Source organism: Meles meles, chromosome 1, assembly GCF_922984935.1.
Source record: "Meles meles chromosome 1, mMelMel3.1 paternal haplotype, whole genome shotgun sequence".
In the NCBI taxonomy this organism is placed as follows: Eukaryota; Metazoa; Chordata; class Mammalia; order Carnivora; family Mustelidae; genus Meles; species Meles meles.
The window spans coordinates 119144082-119155639 of NC_060066.1; the positions used below are offsets into that span (position 1 = coordinate 119144082).

The 11558-nt window shown below is 52.5% G+C and overlaps 1 protein-coding gene across 1 annotated transcript; it reads right to left on the reverse strand.

Moving 5' to 3' along the window:
- Positions 1-5176: 5176 nt before the first annotated feature.
- Positions 5177-9696, reverse strand: TAFA3 (TAFA chemokine like family member 3). Its single transcript, XM_045978053.1, has 5 exons — positions 9650-9696; positions 8231-8346; positions 7412-7561; positions 6507-6631; positions 5177-5413 (listed from the first exon to the last, which is right to left on the reverse strand). Exons 2-5 carry the CDS (start codon positions 8343-8345, stop codon positions 5402-5404), a joined length of 402 nt encoding a protein of 133 aa, XP_045834009.1. The 5' UTR covers position 8346; positions 9650-9696; the 3' UTR covers positions 5177-5401.
- Positions 9697-11558: the final 1862 nt, after the last annotated feature.

Consider the following 11558-nt stretch of genomic DNA (forward strand, 5'->3'; position numbering starts at 1 on the left):
TCAGACAATGGCCCTGCATTTGTGAGTTCAGTTTCACAAGCATTGGCCAAGGCCATGGGCACTAATTGGAAACTACATTTTGCCTACCAGCCCCAGAGTTCCGGGCAAGGAGAGAGAATGAACTGAACTCTTAAAGGGACCTTGACAAAGCTAATTCTGGAGACTGGTGGTGGATGGGTGGATCTCCTTCCTTTTGCCCTCCTCAGGGCACGATGTACACCATGCTTAAACAAGTCTTTGCAGGCATTGAAGTCTGTCTTGGAAGGAGCCTTTAGAGGGATCTGAACTGCCCACACTGGGATGGAGACGGAGGTGGAACCACATCCCTACCAACCCAAGGACTTGGTTTGGATACGCCGCCACCAAATGGGAAACTTGGAGCCTTGCTGGAAGGGATCATTTATTGTCATCCTGACCACCCCCACGGCAATAAAGTTGAGGGCATCGGGGCCTGGATTTGCGCAGGTCACGTCAAACAAGCCAAGGATGAGGACGCCCCCCAGAGACGGATGCCGCTGCCGATGGACCCCGCCAATCGTGGATTAAAGCTAAGACTCAAAAAAAAAAAAAAAAAAAAGAAAGAAAGAAAAAAACCCAACGAGTTCATTAAGTTCATTGTTGCTCCTGATGTTAAGGTATAGGTAGGAAATATAGACAATTAGGGCTTGACATAGTATTTCTAGAAAAGGGGGGCTCTGTGTAGCCCTAGGAAAGAAATGCTGTTTCTGGGTAAATCACACTGGAGTCATTAAAAACAGGCTGGCAGCCACGAAAAGAGACTGGAAGAGTCAAGGATTTGATTACTCTCCAAAGAAAAGGGGGGAATGTAAGGGCCTATTTAGCCAGAGCAGCCCCACCTCGGTTGAACAGCCATTTTGTTGTTAATGCAATAAAACTTAAATTGATCCTGCCCCCCGCAACACACACCCAGGGGAACTTACTTAAAAGCAAGTCCGGGAAACCAGTCCCAGGTAACAACGCCCAAATACAAGGGTGGGTCAGATCAGGTGGAGATAACAGCCAGAATGCAGGGATGAGTTGGGTCAGGTGGAGACATCCAATCAGTAGGACACGCATACTGTCTCCCCAGCTACCACGGAGTGTGGGCCTCGCCTTTTGGGCGCCAATTCTGACCAAGGTGATAGGTTAGTTCAAATAGCTACTATGGGGTGAATTGTAGTTCAATTGGCCACCCATGTGTGACCTGGCATGACTATGCAGCTTTCTCTGTGTGTTGCAATCTCATTGGCCACCTGTGTGTGGCCAGGCTCAACCACGTGGCCTTTGTTCTATAAAAGTTAGTCTGTGAGGCTGGGAGGGGTCGCCCTCTCTGTAAGGGGTGGCCCCCCTTTCACGGTCGGTTTGACTCTTGATGCTTGGCGTGAAATAAAGCTTTGCTTGTCCTTTGCTTTGTATCAGTCTTGCTCCTTTGACCATGGACCCATTACTGGGGGACCCAACAATATTAAGGAAGCATTTATCTGCTTCAATGTCAAAATGTTGCTACTATCCTGCCAGTCGTCTGCAGGCTTCTCTTCTCTTGGCCTCCTAGTCTTTATGTCTTCATTCGTTTGGTTGTTAGGTCTCACAAATGGCACTGGAAAGGATTAAAGGGGACACAGGCACAGCCTCCAAGAAATACCAAACCCAGAAATACAATATTGAATCATCATTTTCCAGATTGCAGGCACATACTGAGAAGGTTCAATTAAAACAGGAGGGGGAAAAAAAACCCACAAACAAACAAACAAACAAAAAACAGGAGGCCAGGGATTGGCAAAAGTTTACTAGAAAGGGTCTGATAATAAATATTTTAGGCCCTGTGGGCCTTATGGTTTCTTTGCAGTGATTCAGCTGCTGTCCCAGCAGGGAAGTAGTCCCAGACAATAGCAAACAAATGAGTACAGTTATGTTCCAATAAAACTTTATTTGCGGAGGCAGTCGGTGGGCCAGATTCAACCCAGGGGCCTTAGTTTGCAGAACCCCACACTAGAATCTAAAGAAGCCAGAAGTCATCAAAACTGGCTTCACGGGTCTTCCAAGCTTTGATAGGGGCTCCATTCTATCTCCTTCAGAAAGGACAAAAGTTCACTGTTTTGGGGTGTGGCATCAGCTTTCTTCTAATTATTTTGATTTGTTTTGTTTTACTGTGCTTTGGTTTTTTTGATGTTCCTCTGAATGAGTTTTCTCAATCCCTCCTTTTTGTCTTTATTTCTCTCTTTCTGTGAATATCTCTAAATTATTTCTGTTCTTCATTTGTCCTCTTGTACCCACAGGGTTTGGGGATTCTAGAATGAGATTCTTTCACATCCATCCTTGCTAAAAATCCTGGCTTCTTTTCAGGTTCCTCATCTGTATGGGAGTACAGAGGCAATGTACAGCCAAGAACACTTGTCTGGATCACTGGGTTGGATGTACCACCACCTTGCTGTGTGACTTTGAGCCAATCACCTAACCTCTCAGAGACTCCCTTTCCTCATCTGTCAAATGAGAGAGTTGGCTAACTGAGCTAGCTTCAGCCTCAACCTGAGGCAACGGTCTGGGACAATTAATGAATGTCACTCATAGACCTTAATGAAACCCACTGGAGGCCACAGAAGTTAACCACATGATCTCTGGTACTTGACAACCTTCCTAAGGCTTGTGTAGCTGAGGGGGTGGGCATACTAGCTAACCTGAGAGAATCTGAGAGCCCAGCCCAGAGACAAATGACTCCAGGACCCCTATGCTCCAGGAAAATTAATTTGCATTCCTAAACTTCCATTAAAGTAGCTACAAAATGGCCAAAAATATTGACTCAGTTGAAAACAGGACTCTAGAGAGCTACTGTTGGAGGTGGGAGGCTTTGTCTTCTCCACCAGACCCTCCTGTGTTGTGTGGAGCTCTTCCAGCCAGATAAAGGACAGCCCTCAAATCCCACCAAATAAATGGATGAGTAGGTCATGAGGAAATGGAGGCAAATTCCAGTGCCAGAGGAAAGAGGCTTTCTCTGCAAGCACAGAGGAGGGACCTCAGGGAGGATCAGGGAATCAGGACTCTGGCTGAGGCAGGGGCTGGTGGTGGTGGGCAGCTGAGGTGGGGGCTGTGGGGGGAATTTATACAGCATCATCCTCACTCTCTCGGGCTCCCCCAGCTCCTACCCCAGCAGCTTGTGGATGCAGCAAATGGGCAAGGGGCTGTCCCCCCCACCCCCATTTTCCTGGACACGGTCTCAAGGGATGGGGAGTGAGTGGAGAAGCCCACATCCTGGCTTTCAGAAGAGCAGGCCTTTATTGTGTGGCTCTGCTAAAGCTGCCTCATTTGTAGTCTAAATAATTCAGTCACCAATCTCTCAAGGAGCATTAGATGGAAAACAAAACCCAACCCAGCCCTCCACTTCACTGAAGGCAGGCCAGGAGGCTGGGAGGCAGCCCCAAGCTGCATAGAAGGCCTGCCTTCAAAGGTTCACAAGGACTGGCAACCTTCCAAAAACGGCCTGGGGTCTGGTTTTGTACAGCCCTTGAGCTAAGAATGGTTGTTACATTTTTTAAAAGGCTTTTTTAAAATACAAAACACACAACAACAAAGAAAAACATGTCAGAGACTGTATATGGCTTGTAAAGCTTAAAATAATTGCTATCTGGCCCTTTCCAGAAAGTTTGCTGACCCCCTAGCCCATTCCCCAGTCTTAAAGGAAGAGCTGACAACCTCGGACCTACTCCTTGACTACCCCACTCCCTGACCCTACCATGTGCAGAGATTCAAAGTCAGGAGAGTTCTGGTATTTACAGACGAGTGAGAAGCTGGCATCATTTTCCACCCCATTGCCCAAACCAGAACGAAACAAAAACAAGAAGGAAAACCCTCGAGTGGATTGAACGGTCTTGGTTCTGCTGCTTGGGGAAGAAGAGGAAGCAGCAATGATGGGCTGAGGTTCAGCCTCAGCTCATCATCCAGGGGTCAGAGGCCAGCATCGTTCTGGTTGATCTCTGCTGACACCCTTCCCTTCAAGCTCCATGTCCTCCACACACACCCTGAGATCCTGGTGATCCCAGCGGATTCCAGTTGATCCTAGCGGTAGCTGAGCCTATAATTCTTGTACTGATGAGATACCCAACTAGCCCCTGTCTGAGTCCCTAAAGCCTATGTCAGTCTGATTCTGCCAACCCTCAATCCTGGACAGAGGCTCCATTCAGCCCTGCAAGGGCTCCTCTATGGCCCAGCAGGGCCTTTGAAGGAAGAGGACTGTGACCAGCCCTGCACTCCACCCAGAGCCTCTCCTGGAGCCAGAGCCTCTGAGAATTCCATTCAGCCTAAGTCCTCGGGAAGAGATGTGTCAGACTAGACACAATGGGGCTGCCGGCTCAGAGTGCCTGGATGTAACTGGGCTGAGTGATCTCTGGCTATCACGGGGCTCGGTAGTAATTTTGGGGGCTGAAGGCCGAGTGGAGATCCAGTAGTCTCACATGTTGGCATGTAAGTATCCTGGATTACTTCAGGTAACAAGGACCTGTTCTAGAGTCTCCCAAGAAAAATGTTGCTACTATCCTGCCAGTCGTCTGCAGGCTTCTCTTCTTGAGATATAAACAACATGGAAGGCCCAGGTTGAATCCCATATCTGGGTTTAGCAAAGAGCCTTAGAGATTTGGAAGCCCAAACTGGGAGATCTGGGGCAAGTCCTCTTTCCTCTTTGGAATTCAGCTTCCTCATCTGTTAAAATAAGCAAACAAACAAAAACTTGAGGTCTTTGGATGGGAGTGATTTTAAGGGCCTGTATGTCCCATTCCCAATGAATAGGCCAAACCAGGCCACACCTCTGCAGAGCTTTGCTGGAAAGTTGTCAGGCTTCATGTCAGCTTTCACTCCCCAAGTCAACCCAGTCCCATGCAAATGAGGTACAGCTGGTCTCTCATGGGGGAAAAGGTTTTCCTTGGACATATTGGCAGCTTGCTGGGTGTTCAGACTGATGTGAGGGAGGGACATGGCAGTCTTCTTGCCTTGTGCTGAGGGGTTGGCCAAAGGCATTGGGGGTCTCACCCTCACACCCCTAACATGTCCACAGCACATGACCCATATACGGTCTACATGGTATGGTCCCATACCATGCGCTTTAACCTCAATTAGCTCAACTGTCTTCCAACAGCTCTCCAACTTGACTGGACATTCCTCAAGGGCAGGAATTGTATCTTGACCTTCTTCTGGATCCCCCAGGAGAATCCAGCACAACACCAGGTATGTGGCCAGAGATCTGTCCTTATCTGCTGAGTAACTCAACTGAGATGCCCCCTGGGAAGAGTGATTCTGCACTTGGCACAGGGTGCATGTCCAGGTAAGTGAATCTCCACTTTTGCTGGCTGATAATAATACCATTCTTCAGTCCATGGCTCAGTCAAGCTGTCCTGTCCAGCGCGTGACCCAAGAGCTATCGTGTGACCTAGAGAGCAGGTGATGGGGGGAGAAAGGAATGGAGAAAGGAATGCCCAAGAGTCCCCAGGAGATGAAGGTTATATGAAGGTCATCAATGCTGTTCCCTTATCCCTAAAGCAGTGCAGACTGGGAGAACACAGTAAATCAAGCACACCTCAGAACGCTTGCTTTAGACTGGTGACCTAAACTGTAGGCACAGCATCTATGGGCGACAAACGCAAACCTATAAAACAGTGACAAATGTAGCAAGCCCTGTGGTGGGTCTCTCACTCTCTCCTGGTCTTAACCAGGCTCCGAATGGCTGTCTCCCTTGCCTGCTTGCAGCTAGGAAGCGCTACACCTTTCCTAGCTGTGGATCCTTCTCTTCTGTGCTCCCCAAATACGTGGCTCTCTTCAGAGCCCCAAAGGCTGCCTTCTCTTCTGTTTATGTGTCTGTTTGTTTGCTCTCCCGGTGGTGGGAAGGGATCTGCCTTGCCTCAATTGTCACTCATCTTTACAAATGGTGATGGCACAGCCACGCCACTGATTAGTTACGACACATGGAATTGCGAATGAGTATGATACGATTTTAATTACTCCTTGTTCTGTGGGGGCAGGCAGCAAACCACGAAAGTAATAATCCTCTTGGGTGCCCTCGAGGTAAGATGAGAGGAAGACAGGTGTGAGCTGTAGGGAGTTAATCCTGTGGGGGGGGTTAATCCTGGCAGGGGTGGGTGGGCAGAGGGGCTCCCCACACAGACTCCCCTCTGAATTATCTGGATCATTTCCTAATTCTCTACCTTGTTCTTATGGACCTGCCATTTTCTCGGAGACAAACTCACCCTAAGGAGAAGAGGAAACCAAGGCATATGAAGCATCAAGGATTGGCCCAGGACACATCAGACTTCAAATCCCGAGGCCCTAACTCCGGTCCCCAGAGTGGAGACAGACCAGAGGGACCGTCTGGGCATGTGCCCACATAGTTCACCGATCTCACCTGAGGACACAGATCTCCTCAAAACCACCCCCCCACACTCCTCACCCCCTCCTGAGCCCTGTCCTTTCCTGCCCAATGCGAAGGGAGAAGAGTAGGGAGGGATAGAGGGGCCGTCCCTGGATACCTTGGTGGTTTTGACTTTGTGTCGGCTGCTACAGCTCCATCCTGACAGATCCGGGAGCACTCTGCACTCCTCCCCTGGCAGGCAGGGCTCCATCTGACACCACCACTTCCGCAAGACGATGGAGGCTGTGGGAGCAGGGGGCAAGGAGAAGGCAGGGCAAGCTCTTCAAGAAGCCCGCTGGTGGGCAGGCGTGTGTGTGAGCCCAAGCGGGCACCTTTACAGCCCTGCCACGTGAGGGAGCTCATGAGCACGGGTGGGATCGTCAGAGAGGGGTGGGTGTGAGTGACCCCTGTGTGTCCACATCAAGGCCACAGGGGAACAAGAGGAGGGCGTGTGTGAGAGGCCGATGGAGGAGCAGGAGGGGAAGAGGTCAAGGTCTGCTGCCCAGTTTGGGAGCGAAGATTTGTGAGACAGAATGTCTCATCTAACTCCCGCCCATCAGGCAGGGAGTATGGATAAGAGGAATGGCCCTTAGGAACAGGACCCCTCCTTCTCTCCTTCTCTATGGAGCGGGCAGTCGCATCTGCCCTCCTCCCCGCAGAGGTTACCCATCATTTCAGACTGATCACAAAAGCCCTAGGCTGGTATGAAATTGTATCCGAGCAGATGGTGCGGCCTAGACACACCTTCTTCTTCTTCTTCTTCTTCTTCTTCTTTTTTTTAAGATTTTATTTATTTATTTGACAGAGAGGTCACAAGCAGGCAGAGAGGCAGGCGGGTGGCGGGGTGGGGTGGGGTGGGAAGCAGGCTCCCTGCGGAGCAGAAGCCCGATGCAGGACTCGATCCCAGGACCCTGAGATCATGACCTGAGCCGAAGGCAGAGACACTGAGACACCCACGCACCCCAGACAGACCTTCTTATCTCTGTGATTGGGCCCTCCCCAGTGGGCCGGCCTCTCACTCACCGTCCACGCAGGAGGGCTTTGCACGGGTTGTGCCGGCCACCTGGCCAGAAAAGCAGGAGCACTTGACCGTCTGGGAGCGCTCCTCAATGCGGTTCCGGTTGCAGCAGCGATGAGCGGCAATCACCTCGCAGGCGCCCTGCTTCACCAGGACTGAAGCGGTGGAGGAGATCAGGGCCCAGCCCACTCAGGCAGCCCAGCTCTCCTCCCACCTGCCCTGCTTTTTCTCGGGCCCTCCTCCCAGCCAAGGGCAGGGGTGTTAAAGGGTGGCCTGCTGCAGGGGAGAAGGAGGAAACACGAAATCCTCCTGCTCCTTTAGCGGTCTGCTCGTCTTTCCTTCCGCCCCAGTGAGGCCACACTCATCCCTCTTCCGCAGACTCAGGCCCTTGGGCAGAAGAAGAAAGGTGGATTTCCCCACCAGCCCCTACTTCTTCCGGCTTCTTCTGGGTGAGGGCCCAGGGGCTTATAATGCGTGGGGAGGATCATCGGCTTACACAGGCTTTAGCCATACCAAAAGGAAAAACCACAGAATTAGGCCAGGAGGCTAGACTTAAGCCTCCTCCCCACTGCCTCTCTCCCTGCAGAACATGGTCTGGCCTGGAACGAAAGGGAACCACAGGTCTGCCCACACCTTCTCTGGGCTGGGATGGCAGAGGGGGGGCAGATTTTCCTGGGTGAAAAACAGAAAAGGAGCCAGAAACCCCAGAATCCACATTTTACCCGGCCTCGGCGATCTGCCGGCTCTGGAATGGTGTGGAGCAGTGTCCAGCTCTCCAGGCCTCCAGGAAAACCCTCCCCCAGGCTCTGTCACCTGCCCCAAACCTGTGGGAGTTGGCGGCTGCAAGGAAGCTGAGGCGAGGAGGGTCCACAGCCAGGCCAGGGAAAGTGCCAGCAGCCAGTGGCCCGGGCTCCGGTTCTGAGAGGTCCTCTCACACATCCTGGGGAGAGAAGCACACAGCCAGCTCAACACGGAGCAGGAGCTCAGCAGGGCTCAGCCCCAGCACCATGCGCTCTGGGAGGCCCAGAGGCGGGCAGGATGCACACCTTATCCCCAGCGGCCCTCAGCCTGGCACAAGATCACTGTAGAAGGCGGTGACTGTCCGAGAGGGAGACTGTCCAGTTGGGAAAACCACCACGGAGAGATTTGTGGGGGAGAGGCCTTTTAAGAGGGCCTTGAAGGGTCTTGGAGGGCTGGGCCACGGGAGGAACTATACTGCTGACTCCCATTGTTTTGGGCCCTGGACCTGGGCATGTCCATACATGCTCCTGTGGCCTTCGCAACTGTCCTACAAAGTGGGATTATTTGTACCTATTTGACAGATGAGCAAACTGATCCTCACAAAGCCTGGACAGAACCAAAACAACCATCAATAAAGGAATGGCTAAATACATTTGTGGGGCATCTGTACAAATGAAGGTACATCCAGGCCGCTGTAACACAGAAGGAGGAAATGCTTTATGTACTGAGGCATGTAATGATCTCTAACAATAAGCCACCATGGAGGCTTATTGTGCACCACAATAAGTGCACCACAAAGTGCAGGATGGGGTGTAGAAAATGCGTTAAAGGGAGGGATTAGATATATGTTGCTTAAATATGCATAAGCTAGCTCTGGAAAAGGTACCAAAGAAAACCTAGTAATATTGAGTGTCACCAGGAAGGGGAAGTGGTTCGCTAGGAGATGGAAGTAGAAGGGAGACTTAATCTTTTTCCCTGTTGCTTTTTTACGGGGGACAGTGAGGGTGTTAAACTGTAAGAACGTAAGCAATTCATTTTCAACAATTTTAAATTTAGAAAAGAAGAAATGACACCAGGGCTAATGGAAGTCAAATGATTGCCCCAGGCCAGGCAGCACATGGGGGTGCCCGAGCCCAGAGCCCAGAAGCCTGGCCTATTCCTACCACACCACTTGGGCTTCTCCTCGCTTCTCCTCCTCTTACCCTTGATGGGTCAGGCCTCCCATCTATCCCAGAGGATGAGCTAGAGACAGAGGGGATCCCAAGGACACAGAGGCAAAGAGCAGCAGGGGGCTGCACAGGCATAACAGGAGTCTGACCCCCCACCCCCCCACCCCCCGCTGCACTGATATCCTGGCCCTTTGGGACATTGCTGTCCCTCAGGTGTCAGCACTGCCCTGGGATCACCAGAGGCCAAACCAAATGCCAGGACTAAGGATTGGGTTCTTGATCTCTGTCCCCAACACCATCCCCTCAACTGTTCCCTCTTCGGTGTCTCCTCACTCACTTTTTTGGGGGATCTTTCAGCTTCTGTCTGTTCATCCACAGGCCTCAGACTTACTCCACCTAGGCAAGTAGGAAAGATTCTTGGGTTGGGGGAGTGTGGACAGGAACAGAGGGAGCCCATGGCCCTATCCGAGGTGAGGGAGCACCTGGGTGAGGACAAAAGGCGCCCTGGAGTAGAGCCCATTTCTGAAGCTGTTCCTCAAGGAGCAGGGCTGGAGGCAGAGGCTCTCCTGTGCCTTGCAAACTCTGGGAACACACAGGGCAGCTAGCCTGAGAAGAGTAGCCTGGGGATTTCTCTGGCCCAGGAGTGAAGCAGGGCAGACAGTGGGGAGGTGTCTAGGAATCAAGGCTATCACCGCTCTGGCCTTGGGAGGGAGCCGAAGGCCAGGGACAGATTTCAGAGCAGGATCTGACAAAATGTTGCTCCAAGAGGTTCCGGGAAAAGACCCCTACGTCTGGAATCCTTTTGCCTCCACCTCCTAGCTCCACTGCACCTGCGTCCTGGACTTGAGCGGAGCTGGCTCCATTCTGTCCCCGTCACCCCCATTTCCATTCTGGAGGGCTAGAATAGGGTGCCTCCGGGTTTCAGGGGCCCCAGACCAACAGCCTCTGCGTTCTTCTGGAAGACCTCTCCTCCTTCAGCCTCCAAGGGGAGGTGGAGCTGAAGCAGGTAGGATGGTGGGGCTGAGAGGACTATGGGGACAGAGGGAAGAAGTGGTGCCAATACCCCAGAGATAGTGTGTTCCATGGGTAAACGCTTCCCAGCCTTCTCGATGTATCTCTTTTCTGAGTGGATATCTCCTCTCCCTGTCCCCTTCAGGAACCTTCATTTCGATCATTTCAAATACAAAGCTGTATTTGTATATCCCTTTTTCCTCTAAGCTGCCACACCGTCCAACCCAGCTCCTCCATGAACCCCAAGACCCAAAAGATGGGGGTGTGTGCTTTTGGGCTGAGTTCTCGGGCATTCTATTCCCCCCCTCGGGAGAAGAGGGAAAAGAAGCTTCTAGGGTTTGTTCTGGGCTTCCCCACTCCTGCCTTAGTTTCCCAGACTGTTTTCCCCAAACCCCGATGCAAGGTATGGGGAGGCTGAATTAGCAGCCAGCATACCAGCATGGCGTTGAGGATGTGGACCACGAGAAGCTTTACGTTTCCCTGTCTTCTCCCGGCCCCCTCCAGCGCCCACTCACTACTCCAAATTCTGAGCCCCAGAATCTACCCGCCCCACGGCGGTGCTCACTTGCCTCTGAGTCCGGCACCAAGACTCCGAAAGGCGGTCTTCAGGAGGGAGCGGCCGGCGCGAGTGCCATCGAGTCAGGAGCCCCGTGTCCCTCACGAAGTTGTTGCCGCGTCCCCGAGGCGGCGGAGCTTTGGTCAAACTGGCATCACGGTCATGCCCGGCCCCGCTCCGCGCTCGGGGAACTCCTGGCCCACCCCGCCAGCTCTGCGAGGCCAGCCGCGGTGCTTTGGAGGCTCCCACCGGGAGGCCAGAGAGCGCGCAGCCGCCGCCTTCTCTTTGTCGCCGGGGATTGTCCCCGCTCCGCCAGCCCGGCGCGGGCACCACAGCCTCCTCCCGGACAGCTCCCCGCGCCGCGCAGAGCGCTCGGCGGGGCGGGCGGCCCCTGGCGGCCGAGGCGAGAAGAGCGAAGAGAGGCCGGCCTGTCCCGCGGCGTTGCCCTCAGTCCCGGTGAACACCTCCCTGGGGCAGGCCGGGGTAACCCAAAGAGGTCCCCCAAAACCCTCCGTCTTGTGGCTTCCGGGGAGAGAGGAGGCTGTGTGTGAGGAGGGACTGCCAGGACCTCCAAGGGTTTTGACTCTTGAAGATTCTAGAATTGCACTGTCCAGTAGGATAGCCACTGATTCTATGTGATTATGTAAGTTTAAACATAAATTAGATAAAATCCAA